This window comes from Mustela nivalis (genome assembly GCF_964662115.1).
Source record: "Mustela nivalis genome assembly, chromosome: X".
Lineage (NCBI taxonomy): Eukaryota > Metazoa > Chordata > Mammalia > Carnivora > Mustelidae > Mustela > Mustela nivalis.
The window spans coordinates 25,656,598-25,684,541 of record NC_139040.1 but is presented as its reverse complement, the minus strand read 5'-3'; the positions used below and the strand labels follow the sequence as shown (position 1 = coordinate 25,684,541).

Sequence of the window (27,944 nt, the reverse complement as noted above, 5' to 3'; positions counted from 1 at the left end):
ACTGTCATGCATTATTTTGTCCATATCATGCCTTTGGACTCGTTGGACTGTTTCGTGCCGGGACTGGGTGGTTGTCTCTCATTGTGCTTCCACAGCCTGAAGGTTACCACATTTTCACTGTGAGCGAGTTTGTACCGTGCGTGAAGAAAATGCAAGCATCCCAGGTCTCCCAGCTTGACACAGGTGCTTAAAGCCGGCCTGGCCTCAATTGTGAGTGATTGTTTCCCTCGAGCTGGCAGTTGCTCTGGGGCTGATATTGAATGTTACTATATTTGGGAAGTTGGTCATATCATCCGAACATTGGTTAATGCTTAATAAGGGACAGGTAGACACAGTGCTGCGGTGATTGTAGGCTTTGTGTGCTGCAGAAAGACAGGTTTGACAGAGATCTCTGGCTAACTGCAGTGCGTTGTGCTTGGTGAGGACTTGAACCCCCTCTCCCCCAAAACCTCTAATTTCCTCTGGGCAGCTCTCAGAGCACCACTAGTCCACTCTCAGTACTGGCCATTTACCCTTCTGGCCTTTAGTGATGTATTCACGGGAATGATATCATTCATTCACTGACTTTTCCTTTTTAATTTGCCTTTGTCCAAATGTTGCCTTACGTCTTGCATCCTTGCGTGTGCACCTGCCTGGTCTTTCCGCACAAAGTCTAAACTACTCCCAAAGCAGGGAGCTGGGTCAAGGTAGTGAACCCGACAACATCTCCCAGGCATGCTGTGAGGGATTCTGGAGGGCCTCCTGACTCAACACATTTCTCCACCCAGACTTTCTTGGTGCCTGAAATTGCTACTATTAGAGCACTTTAGCTGGCTAATGACAAAGAAAGCTCCTATTAGAATGTTCATTTAAGGATACTGAACCATTATCAGCCATTAGCACCCTCTCTTGAATTAGTATATCATATAAGCTAGTCAGTCACCTAGAAAAGCTTTGTCGCAATGGGACTTTGGATTAGGGCAGCTTTGTGGTTTTCTTTTTTCTTTCTTTCTTTTTTTATAGATTTTATTTATTTATTTGACAGAGAGAGATCACAAGTAGGCAGAGAGGCAGGCAGAGAGAGAGAGGAAGGGAAGCAGGCTCCCTGCCGAGCAGAGAGCCCGATGCGGGACTCAATCCCAGGACCCTGGGATCATGACCTGAGCTGAAGGTAGAGACTTTAAACCACTGAGCTACCCAGGCGCCCAGCTTTGTGGTTTTCAAACATAAAACAGAAGTTCTGTATCTCGCATCCGGTCAAGCCTTACCCTCAGTCTCCTTTCAAAAGCTGAAATGTTGCCTTTGTTTTGTTCCTTGCGCTGCCGCCACTCGATGAGGTTCGCATTGTGTTCTCCGGGCAGGGAGATGTTGCATTTGCCCAGGGTGGGGTTGACCGCCCCGGCCAAGATGTGGGGCTCTGAGCTGAGGCTGATCTCCATCCCACTGGCAAAGGTCACACGTAGGGAGCCGTCCGGGCTCACCCGATAGGTACTCTGGGTGTTTTCTGTAGGCAGAGGAGAAAAGCAGGACAAGAGGAAAAAAGGGAAGTGCAGGAAGCAGAGGAGAGCCAAGTTTAGGTTCCGGAGGCAAGTGTGGGGAAGGATGAGCAGGTGGGTTGCAGAATGCCTTCTGGGCTAGACCACCACTCTCACAGCCACATGCACTCTCTATCCGTTTGGGTCTTGTTATTCGCCTAGCTGGGCTTTCTTTTTTCTTGGATAAAAGATTCCTGTCTAATACTGGAGGCTGTTTCTGGCTTGTCTTTTTCATTTTTAAAGAACTCCCTCACGAAATCCTTCTCTGACCTGGTGGGTTGGCCTCCTCAGTTTGATATGCTGGGAGCTAGAAGGAGAAGAGGCTGAAGTTCAGCTTGGCATTGCACTTGGTTGTTGCACACCCTTGCCACACCCTGCAAAATGGTTACACGGACAAAGGTTGCTACTCATCATGTTAGCATGAACCTGAACTCTGGGCAGTTCTGCGTCTGGCTCCACAACCTAACAAGAGTCCCAATTCATCCTTGTTATTCACCCACGTCAGCATTGATTTAGAATGCTAATCTCAGATGGGGCACAGACTTCATTTCTTTAATATAACCCAATCAGAGCCTAAAAGAGCTTTACAAACAGCTGGGTGCTGGGAAATGACTTGAAGGGAGAGCAGATTGGGCAGGGCTTGAACCTCACCGCTCCCATAGAGATGTGGTCCAATGTTGCTACGTGAACTTTGTGAACAGTGTGATTTTATTTGGGTTTCAGCCCCCATAGCTGGAAAACAAGGAGAAGAAGCCATCTTCTCAGCCGGAAGTGAGTTCTATTTATTAACGGTGGGCAGAGGTTTGATGGTAGAAATTAAGAACAGTACCTCTATAGTCAGGTGAAGTGGGAAGTATCCTTACCTTGTTTTAAAATATATATGGTACTAGTTGCTGTCAAGTTGGTTGACATGAGGACATTTTCACGGTTGGAAGTATCTAGTTCCACTTTTGTCAGCTTCTCCAGGTCACTGTGGAAGCTGCTGACTTCTCCGGTGGGAAACGTTGCATTGGTCAGATGTCCCTCGGGGTCATACCTGGGGAATGTAACCAATCCCAACTTTGAAGCCTATTGGCAGTGATAACAGGCCTTTGCAAATAAAAATCACTTGGCAGCTAATACAGTTTAACTTTGAGTGATAACAAGTATTATTAACCTTGTTCAATAAGAAGAAAAAGGTCAGAGAGATGATTAATCAAACGAAGGTATTTCTTGCAGCTTCTGAATTCTTGATGACTTCCTTGAGCTGTGCTGTTTTACAGAAAAAATATATCTGGTAATGAATCACCAGGGTGGAAAACTGATTTATGAATCATGTCCTGCTGTGTGTAATGTTGCAGGGAGGCCTCCGTTTGCGATTTGGGTCGATCCCACTAGATGTGATGGATAATAACTACCAGCAGAGGGTGATGTTGGCAAAGGAACGGGAGGCACAACCGGCCCCCAACGTCTGGAAGGGCAATAAACTGATTTTGCATTGTGATAGGAAAATTATATTTGCTGCTGTTTAAGTTGCCAAATTTGAAATGAATGAATCATTCTTCCAACAAAATGAACAAGCACAGAAGATAATGGAAACATGTTCATTAAAACATTCTGGAGCCCCCTGATCTCAGTGTCAGTTAATTTTTTCTAAAAAAATCTTTCTATAATATAGTACATAATGTGTTGTAATTTGCCTATATGAGTAAGAGACAAAAAAAATAATTACCTGGGATAATAGGCAATAACCTATATCCGGAAATATAGTCTAGCGAGTTTACTTTATAAAAAAAATTCAGAATGATTGGCAATCTCACTGTCCTCCAAATGGAAACTGCTTCCCTGAAGGCTTTTGATGTGGAGCTGTTCTTTTATTGTCAATAGAACCATGAAAAATAAACACTTCATTAAAAGTAAAGACATGCACTTGGAAACCCATTACTGTTTTCTTTTCAAGTTGCAAATTACAAAATATTTAAGCACTCTTATTTGCTTTTAAAATGTTAAACAATTATATTCTTTTTACCCAAAGTGAGCAGAATACAGCCTGGACACAAAGGCGAAGACTGGCTCTACTATTTCCTCCTCTGACAATTACGCAAAATGGCATAGTGATTTAGTGTTAGTTCACTAGGTTTTAAAGAACTCAGCCTGGGTAGTTGCTCAAATTTTTAAAACCCAGACCAGTGTTTGGTAGGCGTCAGCAAAGGGGCTGGACCTTATTTTATCTGATAGAACTGAACTTGGGGCTACAGTCATATATGCAAATGAAAACAATCAAATAGGTCAGTTGATATCACAGATAAGCCAAGCCCAATTATTTAATTGGAGGCATCCTTTGTTTAAGGGGGTATTCTTCAAAATGGGTGTTGGCGTGTTGCTGCTATGCAGCCCAGGCCTTATTATCAAGGAAAAGCTGAAGGGTGCTGTTTGTGCCTGCGGTGAATGGCAGAATCCAGGCCCCTGCTCATCCCCTTTGTCCATGGTCTGTTCTGGGGCTCTGGCTGCAAAATGCAGAGCCCTGATGAGAAAGGGCCATGGAAGGGCTGGAATGCCCAGCACAACCTCAGCCTTGTCTGCCTGGTCTTCCTTCCAGGAGAGGAAAACAGTGTCTACCTTTAATTTTCCCAAGATACCAAGTTGCTTTTCCCTGTAGGGAGGTGTTTTTAGGCAGCAGATAGAAGGAAGCTGCCTTCCTCATCAGGGAGATTGGGGTCCCAACAGCCTAGACTCGGCTGGCAGTTCCTCTCCGTTTCACATCCATCGACAGCAACTCGGCCCTATTGGATTACCTTTCTCATTTCTAAGGAGTGTCCTTAAAACTTGGCAAGGTCACTCGTCCTCATTCCTCAGGAAATCTCACCTAAGATGCTAGGCATGCAAGTTCCCAATGGGCTTTCCAGCTTGGGGGCAGTTTCTTTCTTTTTCAGGCACATAGCCTCTTGTTTTAATGCAAGATTTCATCTAAAGGTGAAGGCAGTGGTTGTGTCCACTCCTCAGGGCAAGATGTCAAGATCAGATGCCTTTTGAGCCATCTATGAGCAGAGGTACCAGGGCCAAAAATTCAAATGAAACTTAGCAGTGGCCTGTGGATAAATCTGGTTTCCTAACCAGCCCCCCTCCTTCAAACACCTTTTAAGCTCAGTCGCTGGTGCAGTTTGTCTGCAATTATACATTTAAAAGCTGATTCCCAAGAGCACAGCCATGTTCCTACATATTCTGTTCCTATCCCCACTTCCCAAATTGACTGGAGTACATTTGGAAAGGAAAGATTTATAGTCCTGGATAAGACTAATTACCTGGATAGATCTAGTTGGGAGGTAGCTGCATGATCCTTTCTGATGAGGGAGGCAACAGTTTTGGGGGTCAGCCCAGTTGCTGGGTATTGGAAAGTTATAGTACCTGATTTCCTTTCTGTGGCTGGACATACATCCTTTTTGAAAGTGTGTATTTGGCTTTAACTCTATCATAAGCAAAGCACTCTACCTGGAGGGCATAACGCTAAGGGAAATATGTCACACGATGACAAATAGCGTATGATCTCACTTGAAGGATCTAAGACAACCCCCCCCCCACACACACACACCGAACTCAGAAAAGATCAGATTGGTGGTTACCAGAGGTGGGGTCGGGGGTGGCTGTGGGAGTTGAAGGAAGGTAGTCAAAAGACACAAAGTTCCAGTTATAAGAGAAATAGGTACTGGAGAGGTAATGTGTGACATGATGACTATAGCTAACACTGATATACTACCATACATAGGAGACTTGGTAAGAGAGTAGACCCTAAAATTCTCATCAGAGGGAATAAACCATTTCTCTCTATATATTTTTGTATCTGTGAGATGCTAGATATTAACTAAGCTTGTTTTGGTCATCATTTCTCAGTCTTATACATAAGAAATTAGGCTGTACACCTTAAACTTCTACAGTGTAATGTGTCAATTATATCTCAATAAAAATGAAGGGAAACCCCCCAAAATATCCTTAAAGCCCTTTGCTGAATACACTCGCAGACCCCAATTCTGCCAGGCAGTCATAGTGATCACATTTGGTGGTATCTTCAGTGTGGTGTCTCTGTCCTTTGTATGGCCCTAGGTCTAAACATATAGGCCCGCCTCTCTTTTGTGGTGTCATTTCCAAAGAAAGAGTGACAGGCAGAAATATTCATCATTGCTAATTCCCACAACTTTGGAAAGATTGCTCAAAAGTGGCGACGAAATAAAGGGAGCCTTTGATTTCTTATGGCTTGCTTGAATTTTTTTCTCTCCATCACAGGGGAATGCATGTTTCCAGACTGAATGTCAAAGATACAAGTTTAATCAAAACCTCTTATGCTGTGTGTTTCCCTTTGGTGCCTGCATCCTTTGGTGCAGAGTACAAGCCAATATGCTGCAGCTGATCCCCCTCAGGCCACAACATGGTAGCAAGCCCCTCCTTTCCAAGGCTTGGAGTAGCAATCTCGTAACCAGGCCTGCAAATTCTGGCTGGTGAATTGTGTGGTCAGACAATGAGTCTCGCCTTCATAGTCATTAGAAGTGGGTCTGGTGTGAGGAGATTTGCCCTCATATTGTCCCTTCCTGTCCTGATTTTATAGAATTCCACTATGAGGGTCTCACAGGGCACTGATCAATGAAGTATTGAGTATATTGTTTTTCTCAGCACCTCAAAGGCTGTGTGCATTTGTGTATGTGTGTGCTTGTGTGCATGCAGACGTGCCCCATTGGAGCAAAGAAAACATTTATACAGGAAGTTCAGAATTCATTCTTGTCCTTGAGGAGCATATAGTTTAGTTGGGGGTAGGAGGATATTTGCACATTATTTACAATACATGTGGTCTGATATTTTCTCATAAGGGATAGTCCATCCTTTTCCCTTGAGAATAATTTAAACCAGGGCTAAACCATGCAGAGTAAAAACTAGAAGCCCCCACCTTTGCTCTTAAGAAAATATTAATGATTATAGAAGGAAAATTCATTACTTACTTTTTAAAGGGAAACAGACCCTCTTTACCTTCTCATGACAGAAACCTGATCAACCTAATTAACATTCTGTAGGAAATACTGGATTCCCCTTCCTCACCAATCACTTCCTTGGGCTTCCTTTGATTTGGCTGCAAGTCCATAATGCCGTCCTGTCTCCACTTGTCCTTTACTCAATAAATACCAGTCTCGTGCTAGGTACTGGAGATATAGTGCTGAATGAAATGCAAAGACTAGTGGGGCAGATAAGACATTCACACAAATCACTCTAATGCCAGAATATTGCCATGTTCTTCCATAAACAAGCTGTCAAAGCTCAGAAGAGACAGAAGTCATTTTCGACTGTGCCGAGCAGAAAAAAAGGAAGAGAAAAGGTGGTATTTGAATTCTGGAAGGTAGGTAGAGCTCAGTCCCTGGATAGGTGAAGATGGGGGTGGAGAGGAGGGCATTACAAAGACAGGTGGTGGCATGAAGAAAAGCATGCCGGTGGATGGGATGTCCAGAAGACCTGGGTTGCTGGGGCACAAGGTTCCTCTAGTAGGGTAGCACGTGATAAAGTCAAGAAGCATGTTGCAACCAGAGCAGAGGGAACCTGGGGTACTGGGCTCTGGAGGAAAGCTGGGAAGCAGTGGAGAATGCAGAGGCACAGAAGACTTTGCAAGGAGAGAACAGTACGATGAAAGCAGTGCCTTGGGGGCAGCAAATCCTGGAAAGGTTTATGTGGACAAGCGGGACCTGCAAGAAGGCTGCAGCCTTCATTTGTGTAAGAAGATGGGGGCTTCTTGCCTTTATTCAATGTATTGTGATTGCCAATCATTGGGACTTGTCTTCCTTACTAGGCTGTAAACTCATACCCATAGAGGGACGGCCGGACCCCCAGGTCTCATTCATGCCTGTATTCTCGGTATCTGCTACAGAGGAGATTCTCACCACGCCTACTTGTTGCATGAGTGAAATAAGATGATTTCTGTGGAAATGGAAGAGATGGGGGGATCTGACATCCCATGTGCTTAGAGAGGAGACAGAGCCAGCGATGGTGGCGTTGGGAGGGTAGGCTCAGCTTCCGTACATGTCCTGTGTGCTGCAGCTCATCTTCCCTACCAGCCCCAGGAAGCTTTTTGGGCCAGTAGCCTCTCTTGCTTCTGTTTACTCCCTGTGTCGATTGCAGTTGTCCCCAGCATGGCCCATGGCGGTTCTGTCTGTCCATTCTTGATCCTTGTCAAGGGCATAAAGCACACACATGGAGAGGCGACTGAGCAGAGGTGTTGAGAGTCTCTGTCTCTGGAGACCCGAAGGAACAGTTGACAATTCTCTGTTCTTGCTTAACTGAAATCCTTTGCCTGCCTGGAGGCGGGGGGCTGGACCACATGGTTCCTTCGCTCCCTCTCTACTCTGAGATTCTAGAGAACACTGGAAACATATTGATATGTTTGGATGGATTATATAACCAGTTCTTACACGGGAATCGTGTCCTATGCCCAGGTAAATATCTCACCCAGAGACATGGCTTGTGTACCTTGACCCTACCTCTTCTTCTGATCTTACCAGGGAGGAGGGAGAATCCGTCATCAGCCATCTTCCATGCAACGGAGCATTTATAAAATAGCCTAGGAGGCGCTCAGCCTATTATGAAGGCTTTCTAACTTGTCAGTCAATGGCTTTTTTCGGGGAGTGGGGTATGGGCTAACAAAGTCCAGAGAGAGAATACAGAAGACCTGGGATCGAGAAATTACATAAACGCGAAATCTCCTTCTCTTCAGGCAAGGAGTCCAAAGGGCAAGGGCCTGCAGAACCGTCCACTCAGCCTGGACCAGCAGCAGTGACCACACTGATGCTTTGGCCTCAGCCTGGAACCTTTCCAGTTTTGTAGAGCAGAAGCCTTTGCCAGGGAAATACTTAGGAAACAAGCAAGGGCATCCTAACTACTCTTCGAGCCTTTTGGGCAAAGAAGGCCTGCCTACTCTGTGAGCTGCTGGGCCCCTCTCTTGGGCCCCCACTGCTGTAAGGTCATAGCAGTTACGAACCTGCCAGCCTCCTTGGGCCAAAACACTGGCCTCATTTGGTCCGTATTCTTGCCTTGACAATCACCTCTCTGTTAGCCATTTCTCTGTGGTCAGGATGCTCAGGAGCAGTCAAGCATCACGTACTAATACTTGGGGTGTGCAATGTTGATCCCAGTCCAAGTCCAACGGAATTATGAAAATCAGTGAACTATTTAAACAACATCACATTACACAACACAAGCCCACATACTACCACTGCACAAGAAACATTTTAAAATCCCATTTGGATGATCCACTGTTCAGGGTCATCTATGTCATTTCTCCTCTGCATTGCCACAGATCATCAAAGCTGGATGGATTACTGGCTTAGCTACCTGTACGTGGCCGTCCTCCATCCTGTCAAATTTTGCTTCTGTTTCTGTTTCTCTGTCTCTCAACTCAGAACAGAATTTCTATTTCCACCTTGGCGAACAGTTTGTCCCCTTTGGCCACAGAAGGCGGCAGCCTCCGCACCTCAGAGAACTGCAGGGCTCTGACTCAGACGAGGATAGTAGGTCCAGTTTTGTGTTCCTCAGCCTCGAAAGGACAAAGGGAAACTTGAAGGAGGGGTCAGAACTGGCTAACACGTTGGGGGATAAAAGGGAAAGATGTCCAATTTTGTACAGAGAAGGCCATAAGCAGGATTAGTTACATTATGTAGGTTGGGAAATTGCTCATTCTTTTCTGTGCAGGTCAGAAGGGACAGGGGCAGTGTCTTTCTGGGGACTCCTGCTCAGCACCAGAAGGGAGTGCTTCAGGAGGAAAAGGGACTTTCTCTCTACAGATGCTTTTTTGGTCAGGAGGGTTTCAGCATCGTCCTGGCTGGAGTTAAGGAGGGAGAAGGAAAAAAACTCTTCCTTTCTATCCCCTTTCCTGCTACTGGACGGGAAAATCTCGCTTCCCAGACTTCCCACGGTCACTCTTGCAATCCCATATCCTCCTCTTTTTTCCGGAAGGCAGTGGGGGTAGTAGTGGAAAGAACACCGAATTAGACGCTCGAAGACCTGACTCGAGACCCAGCCAGCTAGCAATGTGAACAGGGAAGTTCTATCTCTATCTAGGCCTCAGTTTCCTCGTTTGTAAAATAATGTCTAGCGTCTGTTTACGCTGGCTCTATTGGATCATTTTCATTGGTATGCAAACATACTGTTATTTCTGTCATTAAAACCACTCCTTCTGTTTACCGCATTCCCCTGCCCCAGGTCCATTTTCTCTGCTCCTCTTTATAGCAAACTTCCTCAGATGAGTTCTCTTCTTCTTACATTCATCACATAATTTATTACAATCATGTCAATGTAATCATTTAGCTTTGAAATCAAATTAAAAAAAAAATTACCACAGGTCCATAAATGATGCCAATAGTTTTGACCCAAAGTTTGGTTAACTAACCTGGTGTTTCATTTTAAGCTTCTCCCAATACAGTTGAAGAACTTTTTAAAAAATTTTTAATAATTTTATTTTATTTTTCATCATCATAAGTATAGTCTTCAATCCCTATCCACTGTGTCACCCATCCCCTCCCCCACCTCACCTCTGGGAATGATCAATGTGTTCTCTAGAGTTAAGAGTCTGCTTCTTGGTTTGTCTCTCTTATTTTCCTTGCTCATTTGTTCTGTTTCTTAAGTTCCACATATGAATGAGAGCCTATGGTATTTCTCTTTCTCTAATTGACTTATTTAGCTTAGTGTTATACTCTCTAGCTCCATACATGCGATTGCAAATGACAAGATTTCATTCTTTTTATGGCTGAATAATATTCCATTGCATGTATATGTGTGTGTGTGTATCTTTATCATCCATTCATCCATTGATAGATACTTGATACTTGGGCTGTTTTCATATCTTGGCTGTTGTAAACAATGCTGCTATATCCCTCTGAATTACTGTTTTTGTATTCTTTGTGTAAATACTCAGTAGTGTGATTCCTGGATCATAGGGTAGTTCAATTTTTAATTTTTGGAGGGACCTCCATACTGTTTTACACAGTGGTTGCACTCTTAAGAATTACTTACTCACTGTATCCACTTTCTCTCCTCTTGGTCACTTTCTTTTATAGTATTATTATTTTCTAAAGGTTCTTTTTTTTTTTAAAAAAAGATTTTATTTATTTATTTGACAGAGAGAGAGAGACAGAGAAAGAGCACAAGCAGGGGTAGCGGCAGGGAGAGGGAGAAGCAGGCTCCCCGCTTAGCAGGGAGGCCAATGGGGGGGCTCAATCTCAGGACCCCGGAATCATGGCCTGAGCCAAAGGCAGTTGCTTAATTGACTGAGCCACACAGGTGCCCTTTATTGTTATTATTGAGATATAATTCACATACCATAAAAGTCACCATTTCGAAGTATACAATTCAGTGGCTTTAGTGCATTCACCATGTGTGCAGTCATGACTACTACTACTACTACTAGAACATTCCAACATCCCCCAAATAAACTCCTTCCTCATTAGCGGCCAATCTCTATTCCCTTTCAGTCCCAGGCAACCACCCGCCTACTCTCCGACTTTATGAATTTGCCTTTTGTGAACATTTAAAATAAATGAAATTTATATATAAAATAATAATAAATAAACTATACAATACTTGTCCTTTGTGACTAGCTTCTTTCCTTTAGCATAATGTATCTGGGGTTCATCCATGTTATAGCATGTGTCAGAACTTCATTCCTTTTTATTGATGAATAATATTCCATGGTATGGAAGTACCCCATTTTTTTGCCTATTCATGTCCCAATGAACATTGGTTCTTCAAATTTCTTGGCTATTATGAGCAATACTGCCATGAACATGTGTATATCCATTCTCTTTAAACCATCTCTGCTCAGGCTTTTGTCCCCCATGGAGCCATAGCACCTGCTCTTCTCAAGGTAGACAATAATGTCCACAATGCTAGATTGAATGGTCAATTCTCAGTCCTTGTCTTACTTCACTTATCTGGAATATCTGACACAGATGATCACTCCTTCCTGTTGTACTTGGTTTCCAGAACACCCTACTCTCCTGCTTTTCTTCCAACTTCATGGACTGTCCTTCTTGGTCTCTTGCTGGTTTTCAGTTGGAAGTCTAACTAGACTGATTATATCCAGAACTGAACTCCTGATCTCATCATAGTAAGTATAGTCTTCAATCCCTATCCGCTGTGTCACCCAACCCCTCTCCCACCTCGCCTCTGGGAATGATCAATGTGTTCTCTAGAGTTAAGAGTCTGCTTCTTGGTTTGTCTCTCTTATTTTCCTTGCTCATTTGTTTTGTTTCTTAGGTTCCACGTATGAATGAGAGCCTATGGTATTTGTAAATGCACTCCTTGTGCAGTCTTCCTTGTGTGGATAAATAGAAAGTCTATCATCCAGTTGCTCAGGTGAAAACATTTGGAGTTATCTCTAACCCTCCTTCTCTTCTCTCCACATCCAAACTATTGGTTAAGTCCTGATAGATCGACTGCCAAGATATACTTAAAATTTTACCACTTATCACTGCCCCTACTCCCTGGTCTAAGTCACCATCTTCTGCCTGGAGTATTGCAAACCTCTCCCCTCTCCACCACTGGGCTCCCCTGTTTCCACCATACAGTCGGATGTCTTCAATACAGATGGAATGTAAGTCAGATTCTGTCACTCCTTTACTTAAAATTCTCCAGTGGCTCTACATCTTACTTCAGCGTAAAAGTCAAAATCTTTACGGAGGACCACAAAGTGCTCCATGAAGTAGCCCTGGCCACTTCGCTGATTTTATCTCCCCACTATTCTTACTCCATTCCAGTCATAGTGGCTGCCTTAGTATTCCTTCAACATATCAGGTTGGCTCCTGCTGCAAGGGCCTTTGCACTTGCTGTTCACTCTGCCTGGAATGTTCTTTCTCTTCCCTCCTCATAGATATCCATATGGTTTACTCCCTCACCTCCTACAGGTATTTACTCAAAGGTCACCTTCTTTTTTTAAAAAAATATTTATTTATTTATTTGACAGACAGAGATCACATGTAGGCAGAGAGGCAGGGAGAGAGAGGGGGAAGCAGGCTCCCTGTTGAGCAGAGAGCCCGAGGTGGGGCTCGATCCCAAGACCCTGGAATCATGACCTGAGCAGAAGGCAGAGGCTTTAACCCGCTGAGCAACCCAGGTGCCCCAAATGCCACCTTCTTAATGAGGACTTCCCTGACCATGTACCCAAAAGAAAAACCCTTCTGCCTCACACTATTGATCTCCTTTACCCTGCTTTATTTTCCACAGAACTTAGCACCATCTGAAATTCTGTACATTTTACTTGTCTCCCTCCAGTATAATGTAAGCTGTATGAAGGTAGAGATTAAAAAAAATTTTTTTTTTTAAAATTTTAAGTAGGCTCCCCACCCAATGTGGGACTTGAACCGATGACCCCAAGGTCAAGAGTCTCAAGCTCTACAGACTGAGCTGGCCAGGTGGCTTGATGGTAAGAATTTTTATCTGTTTCATTCACAGCTGTACTGCCTGGCACAGAGTAGGTGCTCAGTAAATATTTGTTAAATAAGTAAATGGACTAGTTAGTTTTGCTTTTTTCTCCTCTAGCTTTATTGAAGTATAGTTGACAAATAAATGGAATATTTGTAAAGTGTACAGTGTAATGAATTGATGACTAAGTGAATGAATGGTTGAACTGGCTATTTTGAAAACTAGTTCATATTTCAGCCATTTCTTGTAACTTGACTGAAGTTAACCATTAGCTTTTGAAATAGTTGTCTAATTTAATCTGTGGTGTGATCTTGCATGAATTTTTGAAAGATACTCTCATTAGAAACTATCTTTCTTCACGGTGGTATATTTAAAAATTGGAGCTCTTGAGTCAGACTGTTGGGAGTTTGCAACCTAGACATCTGTGTGAATCAGGACAAGTTAAGCATTCTGTGCCTCTGCTTCCTCATCCATAAAATGCCATACCAGGAGCAACTATCCCATGTTGTTATTTTGGGGATCTAATAAAAAATGTATGTAAATCACTCAGGCTGCTACTTGTCACATAGTAAAGCTTCAGTGAACAGTGGCTTTTATTACTCTTATTAAGATGTAAGTTTTCAAACAAAAGAGTAAGACTTGCAACAGAAACAACTGAATACATATTTCTAAGTGAAACTAAAATAGCTGTCCAGCTTTATTGTACAGTGGCATTTCTTTGGGAAATGATCCAAAATGTGAAGGCCGATTGTTTTGTCCCTTTCCTCAGGAGGCTTTCATGGGATTGGACATATCCACTTCATATTCTCTGCACCCTTACAGAATACTCACACCAGGAACCCCTCATACTTAACATTTCTACTCGTCACACTTTTCAACTTTGATGCCACTTTAGACTCTGGGTTCAGATTCCATAGATTATCTTCACTCAGTACATCGGTGAAAAATTCAGCAATTCCCTTTTGTAGAAAAGATGCTTGTCAAGTGGTGGCAGACCAGCATTCTAAATGAGTTGACCTGAAAGTAAGGTCGTCCATGCTTGGAAAAGCAAGGACAATGGTCTCCTTCCATGTCATGACACTTTCTAGTAGCTTGCTGTCAGACACACCCTGTGTTAATTCCCAGTTAAACAAAGTCATTACAGACCCAGTCTGCGAATGCCAGTCTGTGGCAGATTCTTTGACTTGGGCAGGGAAATCGAGGAAACCCAAGCCTGTGCTGGAGCGTCGCTCCACATCTCACAGAAGCAGCCAATGGCACGCAGCCTCTCCCAGTTACACTCCCTTGCTAGCGTCCACTTCTTATATTTTAAATTCTATTACCTCCCACATCAACTTATACTGAGTTGGGCTGGGCTGGGTTGGGCACACATTCATTTATTCATTCATTAAGCCCCACAGGGATCAATAAATACTAGTTAAGCCACACTGCTTCTTTGTTGCTTTAGAACTATTTTCTTAGTTTTGTTATTTAAATGAAAATTTACCTTGTTTTCCCAGCTATGCTGTAAATTTCTTGAGTACTTAGGCTTCTACCTCATTCCTGTCTCCTGCAGTGCCACACCTGATTCTTCATTCAGTCTGTGTTTTCATTATTATGTTCTGCAAAACGGCTCTGGAGAAATGGGTTTGAACCCTAGGAGTTAGGTAAAATTTTCTCCTTGACTTTTTGTTTTTTTATTGTGGTTCTTAGGAAAAAATAGCATGTAACACCCAGCAATTACTAAGGCATTTTCCCACTATAATATAATTTCAAATAAAAGCCTAATAAAGCCTATGTTGAGAATGAGAAACTTACTCGTAAACAGTTGTCCATCCATTTTCATTACTTTTGGTAGCCAAAAGCCCTGTGTTTCCTGGATAGGTCATCAAGGCCAGATTATAGCCTTGGGCAGACACTCTTTTCAGGACTCCATTGCTGCTTATGGTCAGCCAGTACACTTGCCCGCCAGGCACCACAAGCCAAAGGGGCATCCCGCCTGCGTCACGGCGAATGTGCACAGAGTTGCCATTGCTGCTGGTAACTGCACCTAAGTCACCTTCGGCATTGTAGGTGAAATTATATACATAGTCCCTTGTTATCAAGTTCAAGGTGTGCAGGTGGGTTCCATTGACAGTGAACTGGTAGAGCTCTTGGTCGGCAGGTGAAGCGATCTCATAAAGGTTCATGTCATTCAGGTGGGCTTGGTTCCTGCTAATGGTACGAATTCGAACATTCCCAAGGTCTGCGACGTATAGGGTACCATCAGGCGACACTGCCAAAGAGGAGGGGGCTTTCATCTTTGCATCTTTGGCATAGCCACCATCACCTGTGAAAGAAAGACCACAATTTTAATGATTGTCATAGCAAGCATTTGTAAGAACATAACCATATACAGAAATCATTGTACATCTAGAGTCATTTTAGGAGTGCCTGGCTCTCTCAGTTAGCGGAGCATGTGACTCTTGATCTTGGGTTGCATGTTCAAACCCCGCGTTGGGTACGAAGATGACTTAAAAGTACGATCTCTAAAAGAAAAGAATCATTTTTTTTTTTTTTTTATTTGACAGACAGAGACCACAAGTAGGCAGAGAGACAGGCAGAGAGAGAGGACGAAGCAGGCTCCCTACTGAGCAGAGAGCCTGATGCGGGGCTAGATCCCAGGACCCTGGGATCATGACCTGGGCCGAAGGCAGAGGCTTTAACCCACTAAGCCACCCAGGCGCCCCAAGAAAAGAATCATTTAAAAGGGAACAATCAGTGAATCATTATTCTTCCTTTGGCTAATTCCCATTGTCACACTGTCAAAGTACACTAAGTCTGTAAGTGCAACAATGATTCAGAACATCAAATTTGATAACTGGAATAAACATTAGATTTGCCTTGGATGAAAGATATAAATTAGCGAAAGAAATATAAAACTAATTGTCCAGGAAAACATTGGAAATATTGATCAAAAGTCATATCGACCAAGTTGCTCATTCTTGATTCCTCTAGCCCAAGAAAAGGCAAAGGTTAAGAGAATCTTTTGGGCCCAGATGAGCAGTTTAATAGGACTGCAGGTAGCATGGAGGGATTTCCACATCCCGGCAATAAATGTATCTATTGACATTTAGAGGAGTGTTTGTTATCTGGAATATCTACTTCATGTTTTGGGGAAAAGGTATATATATATATATATATATATATACATACATACATACATATACATACACACACACATATACACACAAACATATATATTTATATATATAATATACTTTTATATATAATATATAATACATTATAATATAATATACTATATGTATATATGTATATATATTTCAGTTGGAAGTAATGGGCACCATTGTCTAGGAAGAAAATTTTGGACATTCTTAATTGATTTTTACTTATTTATTTTTAAATTTAAAGATTTTACTTACTTATTTGTTAGAGAGAGAAAGAGCACAAGCGGGGGAGTGGCAGGCAGAGGGAGAAGCAGGCTTCCTGCTGAGCAAGGAGTCGGATGCGGGACTCAATCCTAGGACTTTGGGATCATGACCTGAGCCGAAGGCAGACTCTTAACCGACTGAGCCACCCAGGCCTCCCTGGGCATTTTTTAAACAGTCCAAGTAGTAGACTAATGTCCTGAAAACCCTCCACTGTGGGATTTTATTTTGCCCATGTATCTTCAAAGCAGTCTGCTCTAGTCTCTTTGGGGTTCAGAATTTTTTTTTAAAAGTAGGCTTCACACCCAGCATGGAGCCTAATGTAGGGCTTGAACTCAACACCCTGATATCAAGACCTGAGCTGAGTTTGAGAGTTGAACGCTTAACAGACTGAGCTACCCACTTTGGGTTTCAAATAGCAAGCACTATTCACTTGGAAACCAGTCACTTAGGGGAAGTAATTTTTTCCTTAGCTAAATCAGTAAATGCAGGTTTTACCGTGTTTCTTTTTATCCAAAGTACAAATCATGTCATGATCTTATATTTATATAGTGATTTTAACTTGAGTATTAAACCTTTGTTATAGTAGCTTACCCTCAGTACAGCAAGGTTATATCACTGAGAGAAGTGACATCTCTAACAGATGAGGTAAGCGAGTCATGAGGAGGTCTTGTGTCTTTCCCAGAGTCACTTGGTTAGTTGGTTGCAGAGCAATGACCAGATACTAGGCTATGTGGCCCCAACCCATCACTTTCTCCACTCACTCACACTAATGTTCACAAATAACACTTTAGTTTTCCTTTTGGCCTTTCTGTTGTGCGTTTTTCTTTTGGAAACAGAGAGAGGGAGCTGGTGAATTGCTAAAAAGGTCATACCTGAAAAACAGTCACAGTTGGGATCAATTTTGCAGTCACAGTCAGTAGGGGCACCAGCTATGATGGAGATCTCTCCGTTGGTGGTGACTTGCTGAATGCGGTTTACTTTCCTCTCGTCTGTTTCAGCTATGAAGAGCAGCCCGCTGTGGGAGACGCTGATGGCCCTGGCTGACTCCAGAGTGGAGTGAATTGCCACCTTGCTGACCAAGAAATGATCGATGCCTGGCACCTGGCAGTGAATGGGGCGCCCTGCAATGATCCGTACACGCCTGTTTTCAGAAATTTGCAGCACAATGTTGTTATCCAAGACATACAATGAATTGTCCATAGGATTGACTGCAAGGTCTGTTGGCCACTCTAATCGCACCTGCAAAAAGAGCAGAACACACACCATTAGGTTACAATATCTTTCCAGGGGCAGTTTTACCTTGAAAGAAAAATCAGCTTATTGGTTCCTCTGTCTCACGAATTTCAGCAATGTCAATGTTGTCTGGCAAAGTTGGGGCAGGATGGTTGATCAAATGTTCTGAGAGACATATTTATCATTTATACCATTTCCAATATAAAGAAAATTAGTTTTCAATAATTCCAGAAGGATCTCCTAGAGCAGTGTTTGTTTCAGAGTGTGATCTCCAGACTACCAGCAACAGCATCACTGGGCAACTTGTTAGAAATGCAAATTCTCAGACCTCAACCTAGACCTATTAAATCAGAAACCCTGAGGGTGGGACCCAGTCATCTGTGTTTTAATAAGCTTTCCAACATGTTTTGATGCACACTCAAGTTTAAGGACCAATGTTCTAGGGCTTCTGCATCTCTATGACATACAGATCTCTTTCATTGTCCTGTAGATACATGGAAAAGCAAAGTTATAGAGGCTTCTGGAAAATACAGTGCTAGAGTAACTTGATGATTTTACTGTAACAGCAACCTTTTGGGACAGAACCTTCCATTAGCACAGACCTAGCATCCGTCTTGTGGAATACTCAGGCACTGTTTATCAGCCGGTGGTGTGGAATCCTAAGTCACAATGCATGGCCACCTAGCTTGACCTGCCTCACTCTACATCTCTCTTTTCTTGCTAACAGGTGAATTTGTTCTTTCATTGAATATTTGCCGAGTACCTTCTTTGGGCAAAGACTTGTGCTAGGCTATGGGTATTCGAAAGAAAGGCGTTACACAGCCTCTGCCTTCAAATGACTCATGGTCTAGTGGAGCCCTTGGAAGAGCCATTAAGCAATTATTCTCCATGTTATGAGAAGGAAGAAGTGAAGAGGGTATAAGAGCACTTCACCAATATTAGAAACCATGAGGCAGGATATTCTCAAAGATACTATCTGAAATGACCAGTAGGAGAGAAATGGGGTGAAAATGGGAGTGGGGGGTGTAGGAGCAGTATTGAAAGCAATCATAGGGAGAGGGAACAGCATAGGCAAATGTCCAGAGTTTGGAGATGGTGTGGCCCACTGAGGTTACTACAAACAATTCAGTAAGCATAATAAATGCTGAATGTATGGGAGCAGTAGGCAATGAAAATAAGGAGGTTGTCAGTGGCTAGGTATTATGGGTTGAATTATGTTCCCCCTAAATTCATGCAACCCGCTATTTGGCAACAGAACCTTTAAAGAGATAAATAAAATGAAAAGAAATCATGAGGGTGGGGCTCTAATATAGCAAGACTGGTGTCCTTAGAAGAAAAGGAAGAGACACCAAAGAGACACCAGGGGTGTGTATGCATAGAGAAAAAGCCCACGTGAGGGCACAGTAAGAGGATGGCCATCTGCAAGCCAAGGAAAGAGGCCTCGGGAGAAACCAAAGCTGCCAACACCTTGATCTTGAGCTTATACCCTCCAGAACTGTGAGAAAATAAATTTGTCTCATTAAAGCCATCCAGTCTATAGTATTTTAAAAAAGGATTTATTTATTTCAGGGGGAGAGAGAGAGAGCGAGAGCGAGCGAGCAGGAGTGGGAGGGGAAGAGGGAGAGGGAGAGAGAATCTCAAGCAGACCATGCTGAGCAGGGAGCCCAGTGTAGGGCCCAATCCCACGACCCCAAGATTACAACCTGAGTTGAAACCAAGAGTCAGAGTATTTTGTTACAGAAGTCCTAGCCCACTAATACACCAGGCAATGTGCAGCTTTGTGCTGATGGGTGAGAGAGACCACTAAAGGGCTTTAAGTAGGAGGGTGACATATCTGGGTTCTAGAGGAAACACACTGGCTGCTATTGAGAAGATACTTGTAAAGGAGGCAGGAGAAGAGGCAGGCCTGCAGTTAGGAGGCTTGTGCAGTGGGCCAGGTGCGGTATGAGAGTGCCTTAATTAGGATGGTAGCAGTGGGCATGGAGAGAAGAAGATGGATTTAAGGCATGTTAAGGGCAGTCAGAATCAAAAGGACTGCTGTGTGTGAGTGTGTGTTGTACCTTGGGTCCAACGTTGTGCTAGGCGCTTGGGACACACATGCCAACCAGACACAGCTTCACTCTAGTTCTTTTCTGGACGTAGTGGTCAGTCCAGTACCTGCCTTGACATCTCAATAGCTATTTTATCACTGGGTACTTCTCAGGGAACTGTGTTCCACGCACTCTCTGGCCCCCCACTCACTCACTCTTCTATACTTTACAGCTCTTCCCTTAGGTTGGACAAAGACAGACAAAGCTGGCCCATTCCTGGCCAAAATAGAAACAGGAATTTGGCTACTTTTCTTGCCTTGAGTGAAATCCCAAGGAAACTTTCAGTTTTTTTCACTGAATCTGTAAGTCTGAAAACAAGATCCAGACTCCCACTATACTGGGAGGCCCACTCCACCCCTGGCCACTGTGAGACGGGCCTTCCCTTTCATTTTGCGTCTTAATGGAGGGCAACTGGTGATGTTGTAATGAAGACAAAGGTTGTCTTTGGCCTTCCCCTCCCTACCACTTGGTGCTTTCTGTTCCTGTTTCTGAGTGTCTAACCCCATGTCTCTGCATGCCGTCGACCTCCATATAGACTGGCCTTCCCTGGTCAGCACCATATGCCTCTGGGCAGCTAGGAATTTGAATACTAATGGAGTATAAAGCTGAGTTGTGTTGTACATGTTCTACAGAGCCTTTCAGACCGAGGCCATTGGATAAACACTAAACACCAGCTTTAACAGCTCCCGGAGCAGTTTGCTGTGATGTGTTCCTCAGCACGTCTGTCTGAGGCCTGTGCCTGTCAGCGCCCTGTCACCAAGAGGGAGAGGGAGAAGGAGAGCCACTGCTGTGGAGGGTGTCGCCTCCTCCACCAGGAGCCCTTGCTCTGGCCCTCCATACACACTGTCGCTCCCGTACAGCAGCTGTCTGCGTGCGCGGCTCCTGTGGAGCACAGTCCCCCAGGAAATAACCTGGGGCTGGCTGAGGAAGAGGAAATGAATTTATTTCAGTACAGCACTCCTATTTCGATCAAGTCTGAAGTCAGTGACCCAGAAAAAACAAAGCTGGCAGAAATGACGTTCTAATTATCTCCATTCTGAGAGCTGAGGCCAGGGCAGAGGCCGGGGACGGCACACACCTGGCAGGAGTCAGAGAAGGACATGTCTTGGACTCTGTTCTCTGCTGTCAGGGCTGCCTCTGAGATAAAGGCTGGTAGTTGGAAGATAAGCTGTTAAATTCTTCAACTCACCCCACCTGATTTAAGTCAATACTATTGGTGTCATGTTTATTAGATTTAATATTGCCTCAAAAATACACCAGCTATTGTGTCTGTTTGTTTTCTTTTCCATCAAATAAGTCACCCTCTGGCAGTTTCCTGTGACTAAAGTGGCCTTTGTGCTTCTGAAATACTTTCTGTACTAGCTACACAGAATCCCTTTAATTCCCATTTGATTTGGCTGGGCAGCTTGTCTATGAAATCTGCTCAAATGAAAGATGTGTGGCTACTTAGTAATCCAAGGTCTGCCTTTTCAGAACCTGGACATTTTCACCTCCCTTAGGTTGTCAGTTCCTTTTATATCCTTCTCGTGTTAAATACTCCCATTTCCAGATAATTTTTCAAGGAACTGGTGCTTTATAGCCACACAATAGAAACACTATATTTACTACCGAGGCATTTCCATAACACACAACGTAATATATGGACCAGAATCGTTGAGCTGATTCTGGCAGCGAGAATTAGCATCTGTTAGTTGCAGAGACCCTAGAATTTTGAGTTACTAATGTAAAGCTCTGGTTAATCCCTGAGGGTTGCTGGCACTTGTCCACATGATTTCTGGGGACAAAGAAACATTTCCTTTGGGGGTGGGAGCAAAAAGAGATGGAACAGCAGGCAAGTTCTGGAATCTCTGCCTGGTGACCTGGCCTACAGGCAAACCATTTGGCCTAATTTGTGGTGGTTGCCCCACCTTGTAAAAATACATTAATTTGTTTGAAATGTCAAAATATATTTATGCTAAACTGGCATTAAAGGTCAATGCTGTAGCCACCGGCTGGGGGAATGTGACCATCTCCCAGCCATGCGCCCTGAGAAATAACCCTGAGTGGAAAGGAGCTCTTGGTCTGGATGTCAAGCCTTGACAGCACTGTGTCTTCCTCTGCTAATTGAAAATGTGCCTTAAAGGGACTTAACTCTCAGGTCAGCCATTCCTGTGGGTGGTTTAAAGATCCAGCTAATTGTGACCAAAGCTAACAGTACATAAAGCAGCAGAGTCCTATAGGGGAAAATCCATGTGTAAATGCAGTAGTTACGTATGAGCCCTTAGTTAGACTGAACTAGAAAATTCCTCAGTCATAAACTTAACTCAGTCATAAACTTAATCCCCCACTGTCGACACAGACCATAATTTCTATACTTGGGCTCTTTCTAGCAGTTCGAATGCTAGTTCCTTCCTGTACTGTGTGCCACTGTAGGCAACTGAGGTAACCGCTATGAGTGTCTGGTTTCCTCATCTACCACGAGGAAAATCGGCTAGCAACAGTCTCTCTGGTGCTGTTACTGCGTGGATTAAATGACATAGTGATCCTAGGTGCTCAGCGCAGTGCCTGGACAGAGTAGGGGATGGTAAACAGGATTAACATTAATAATGGTTTCAAAGTCAAAGACCTTTCGCGCTAGAACGGATCTAGTCCATGTACCGTTCAGCACAGTGCCCTTTCAGTTCTGTTTACCAGACTTCAGTTGTCGACGTGTCTTTATGAATTTTGCCCTGCCCATAACACCAGCATTGTTATTGATGTAATATTTTCTTTAAATTGACTTACTTTTAAAGTATAAATAGGTGCCTCCGCTTCCTTTGAATGGATCCTAATCAATAACACCTATACGATTCCAGGGCCACTCATCTGAGCCTTTAATAAAAGTAACTACTGTTTATTGAGTGCTTCCTGTGTGTCAGGCTCTTTGCATGGATTATTACTTTATATGCTTAGAGCAATCGCTTGAGAAAGAAACAACTGATAGAACCATTTCTGGATATGTGCTCTTAGCCTCTATGCCATCCGATTCTTCAGCTAGTAGAGTGGACACACTTCTTCACATTCTCCTCACCAATTCTGGCTTCCCCTTTCCTCGTTTGAATTCATCTAAGGGTTGTTCTCTTTGGCGGAGAACATCAAAGCTGATTAGAAGTTGAGTGATTTGTCTTTGTCTCTGTTACTTGCCATCTTTCGGTTCAATGCATTGTGGGTGCCTACTCTGTGCCAGGCACTATTATCAAGGGAAAGAAAACAGGTCCCTGCCTGCCCTTGATTAGTGCACAGTCAAGGCAGGGGGTGGAGAGAGGCAGATCCCGAAACAACTCATTTAAATATAATGTGGTTAGGTGCCATGCCAGACGTATGCCCAGAGTGACATGGGAACAGAGGAGAGGGAGTTTGGGACAATAACTCCTAGAAGAGAAACGTCAGCTTCATCTTGAAGGATGAAGCTAAGGTACTGAGATGAAGGAAGCCAAGGGAGGAAGTAATTTCAGCAGAGGGAAAAGACGGAATGAAAACAGGACTTTAAATAATGTGGGTCGGGGTTACTAGGGCATAAAGTCGAAGTAAGGTATATAGTGGTGATAAAGGATGTTTAAATGTTTGCCAGGGGCAGGGTTTAAATTTCTCCCCTGAGGCACGATTGTCATTTGAGATCAGATCATTCTTTTTTTGTGGAGGGTCTCCTGTGCATTAAGATGTCAGTGGCACCTCCCCCTAAACTGTGACAACAAAAATGTCTCCAGACATAGCTAAACGTTGGAGCAAATCAGTTAACCTGTCTGAGCCTCAGCTTCCTCATCTGGAAACTGGGTACAGTAATAATATTTTTCTCTCAAGCATTTATTACAGGAATTGAAAAAAATCTATATAAAGCACTTAGCATAGCACCTGGTACACAGGAAGAGCTCTATAAAAGCCTGCTATTTATTTATTTATTTTTTTTATCACGGAACATGTCTGAATTTCTTCTGGTGAGTTCCTGTCTATTGCAATATCCTCCCTCTTGGTGATCTCATGAACTTTGGAGTTTACTCATACAGGAGTCATGGTCTTTCAAAGTTTCCCTTGCTTCTATGTCACCAGCCATTTCCCCCCTGCTCATTGATTTCATTTCTTAAGAATCCTTCTAAGCTATGTGTCTTCCAAAAAATTTGGCTTATATAGGGGTATATTACTTCACATACATGTCAGCCAATTTCACAGCTAATATTTTAGCTTATTCCTTGGAGTCCCCAGCTTTGTGTAACAGGCTTCGTGGTATAATTCCAAGTGCAGAGCATGCTACTTTAATTATTTTCCTTTCTTTTACTAATAAATATCTATTTCAGGCATTATGCTAGGCACTAGGGAGCTAGTCTAACCGAGACAGACTGGGTCCTGCCTTCACAGAGTTTATAGTCTTTTGCTGACTTCCTTTCCTTTATTTTCTGGTACCTACAAGGGGTTGCTAGCAACACAGGGTACTCGACTATTTCTGTTGCATTCCATCTATTTCAAGAAATGGACTTTTGTGGAAGAGCCTCAGAAACATATCCTGACTGTTACTATACAATTGCCATCAAGTGCTCATAACTTCTTTCCCCAAAGTTTGTGCTGCAGAAACCAGTTGTTTCCCAAAAGCCCCTTCTCCCCATCCTAAACATGACACCTCTAATCTCCATCCTTTACATTTTCAGTCTTATGGCTCATTTGAAAAACGACTCTGTTTGATTTTGATCTCTGAGGCCTCTTCAGTAGGAATTTCCAGGAAATGTATGATTATCTCTTCTGTAGTATGCCAGCCCTGGGGAAGATACAGTGACGGAACTGAGTGCTCTCTGCCAGGTGTTCTGCCAACTCCATGTTAGATTTCCCCATGCTTCTAAAAGCTGACAACTCCAGATTGTTAGCATCACTTTTTGTCAGGTTTCAAATGGCCTTCTCATTTCTTGACACTGATACTGTCTGAGCTTCTTCAAATTTATAAAAGAGGGAAAAAGCTGCCTGGACCAAGTTTGGTTTCCTGCAGTTGGAAAGCATGATGACGACTTTGAGAGTGACGGCTCTTATTGATCTTGCTTTTAAAAAGTGGAAATTATTAGAAGATGAAATATACCAGGATTACATGGACTTGTCAACTGGCAAATTATTTCCCATTTTCTTAGACCCACACTCTTGTGTTTCTCTGAATAGCAGCTGGAGAGTTCGAGGAACCTCTCAACCTTTGGTCAAATGCATCAGTGTGGTCTGTCTTCATGGTTGCTCAATCAGAATAACGGACATTTAAGTCACATTATTCACTACAGATGAATAGTCAGGATTAATCTAATCAAGAGGTACAATTGGACTGATCTTTAAAAACCATTCTGCTGCTGAACCTACAGATTAAAATTACATCTACTCCAGTGTTCTTAAAATGTTTTGGTAGTGGGGGAACAAAGCAAAGCAAAACAAACAACAAAAAGCTTCAAGGCAGTCCTGGTGTATTTCATCTGTTAATAATTTCTACTTTTTAAAAGCAAGATCAATAGGGGCCATCATTCTGAAAGGTGTCATTTTGCTTTCTAGCTGCAGAAAACCAAACTTTCTCTAGATGGCTTTTATAAATTTGAAGAAGCTCAGACAGTATCAGGGTCAAAACAAAATGCTAAATTTATGGTTACTATGATGCCTGTGGCAGAGAGTACTAGTTCTAGGCCTACCCTAACATCCATTTACTCTTTCTTCCGTAGTAGTAAATTCCCATTAAAAAAAAAAAATCTGGGCACACTGCTGTCTACAGTAGAAGATATTCCAGTCTTATTTGCAATTCTCTGTAGCCATGTGATAAAGTTCAAGTCGATAAGATATAAGAGGAAGTATGGAAGTATCCACACTTTTATTTCATTTGTATTATTATTTTTTAGAAAGAGAGAGAGGCAGGGGAGGGACATAGAGAGGGGGAGAGAGAATCATAAGTAGGCTCCATGCCCAGTGTGGAGCCAGACATGGGGCTAGATCTCATGACTCTGTCCAGGCCAAAACCCAGAGTTAGATGCTTAACTGACTGAGCCACCCAGGTGCCCCCTGTCTTTTTAAAAATATCCACCATTAAATTGATGCTTTCAGTGGCTATGTAAAGAGAGCTGACCCAATTGGAAGGGGTCTCTTTCTGCCCTCCCTTCCATTCTGTAATATGAATATATTGGCTGAGATTTTTGGCAGATGTCTTAGACCATGAGGAGCCAATGAAAATGGAAGCTATGCGTTAGGATGGCAGAGCAGATATACAGAAGCATGGGCCCCAAATGATCTCATGGAGCTGCCATCCTAGTCCTGCACTGTATACCTTAGTCTGGCTGCTGTTGTGCTTGTGTCACTGTTATGTTGGGGGGTTGGGTTTTTGTTATTCTCAGTTTAATCTAATCACAATGAAAAAAATGTTCTGTTAGGTTTTGTTTTTGACCAGTGTTACTGACTATACCATTATGGTCAAATGGTTCTAACAGATTTCTAGTTCTATGTCTCTGGGTAGATCACCGGTGTTTGCAAAATTAAATTAAATTGAAATACATTAATGTCTGAAAGTGACTGACACATATGGCAAAGTCCACCAGGGCAGCCCTTTGTTTGGGGGATGACTAATTGCTTAAACTTAGCGATTAACCTCAAGCATTCTTGAATACCCAGTGCTCCATCTTTGGGTACTTCAAGCTGCTTCCAGCCTCATGACTCATTCAGATCCAATGCTTCTTTATCATACTGTAAATATATGTTTGCCTTCCTATGCCTTGTGCTAGGTCTGTGAGTCCTCAAGGGCAGGGATGTGGTCTCATTCATTTTTGCATTCCCAGTATCTGACATTACAGTTGGCAAATGTTCGTTGAATGAAAACATTAGTGCCTCACTGACTGTAATATTTTCAATTCGTGAAAGCATTTAAAAATTATGAAATGCAAATAGGTTGTAAGAAATACTATTTTTCATCAACATGTTTGAGTCAGTAAATCTGGGTTTCCGGAGACCCACAGAGGTTAGTAGAAATTGGCATATTTCCTCAATCTTAAGAAGTGCATTTCCTACTTCTTCCATATTTTAAGTTTTCTGAAGTGAGAATGTGTCTTATTAATCACTACATACATTTAATGGAGCATTTCTCCCCTACCCCCAAGCTGTCAAATTGATGCTATGTCTTATGATCCATGGTGTCTTAGAATTGAGGTCATATGGCATTTGCATTTTGGTCTGTGCACTTTAGGAGTCCCTGGAATTCTTTCAAGGTCTGTGAAGTCAAACTATTTTTTAAATAATACTATTTTCCTTTTATACATTCTCATGAGTGTACAGTGAGTGGAGTTTTACAAAGGGTATCTGTGGCTAGAATATATTTGTGTTGAAAAAATTCACAGTTTTAATTTCTTTTTTAAAAAAGATTTTATTTTTAATAATCTCTACACCCAATATGGGGCTCAGACTCAAAACTCTGAGATCTATAGTCACATGCTCTACAGACTGAGTGAGCCAGCCAGGAGCTCCCACCATTTTAATTTCTAATACGGCAAATATTGATAGATAAAACCCACATACAGAAGAGTTCTTTGAGATCCCCAACAGTTTTTAGGAGTGCAAAGGGGTCCTGATGCCCAGAAGCTTGAGAATGGTTATCCTAGAGGAAAGAAACAGTGAATGAAGCCATTCTATTATATAAGAGTTTCATTCAAGCTCATTAAGAAAACAAGCATGTATCCCTTCCAAGATGGTTCCTGGGGCCATAAGCTCTGTCCAAAAGCACACTGACAGAGTGGCGGAAAATCTGTACTTCCTCTAGAGACCCAAGGCCTGATGGGTGCTATAAAAGTTTGTTCTTACAGGCTCCCTCCGAGCAATCAGCACGTACACACTCTCTCTGAGTCTGCTGTGTAATTGCCACTACCTCATCTTAATAACAGGCATAATTGCTCTGAGTTTCTGTCGACCCTTTTCTGCATCTCCTCTCTGAAGCCTCAATTTTGGAAATGGCACTTGTGAATACACAGAATGTTTAACCACTTCCAGTTTTCAATTTACAGTCAAAGTCATCTATCAGCAGGAGATGAAGGCCCAGTGTGAAAACTACAGAATGTCCTTCAGACTGCACAGCTAATTTGTTTGTAAATTTGATTGTTATTGTAAGAAGAACATATTGTACATGATGCTACTTGCCGACTTACTATTTGTATCTCTCTGCATCTTGGGTTTTACCATTAGAGTCAAAGAACTTAACCCTTTCAGCACTTCCACGGGTAGGGAGAGACCCATGAAAGCTTTGCTATTTTCCCCTTGAGTCTCTGTTTCCT

The 27,944-nt window shown here is 42.9% G+C and overlaps 1 protein-coding gene across 7 annotated transcripts in view; it reads right to left on the bottom strand.

Moving 5' to 3' along the window:
* TENM1 (teneurin transmembrane protein 1) overlaps nucleotides 1–27,944 on the bottom strand; it is an 801,322-nt gene that overhangs the window by 29,098 nt on the left and 744,280 nt on the right. For all 7 annotated transcript variants that reach the window (XM_082717245.1, XM_082717244.1, XM_082717248.1 and 4 more), the window contains 4 exons: nucleotides 17,218–17,584; nucleotides 14,733–15,243; nucleotides 2,378–2,550; nucleotides 1,248–1,483 (listed from right to left, as the gene is read on the bottom strand). In XM_082717245.1, the coding sequence (XP_082573371.1) occupies nucleotides 1,248–1,483; nucleotides 2,378–2,550; nucleotides 14,733–15,243; nucleotides 17,218–17,584 (1,287 nt within the window). The remainder of the gene's footprint in view (nucleotides 1–1,247; nucleotides 1,484–2,377; nucleotides 2,551–14,732; nucleotides 15,244–17,217; nucleotides 17,585–27,944) is intronic.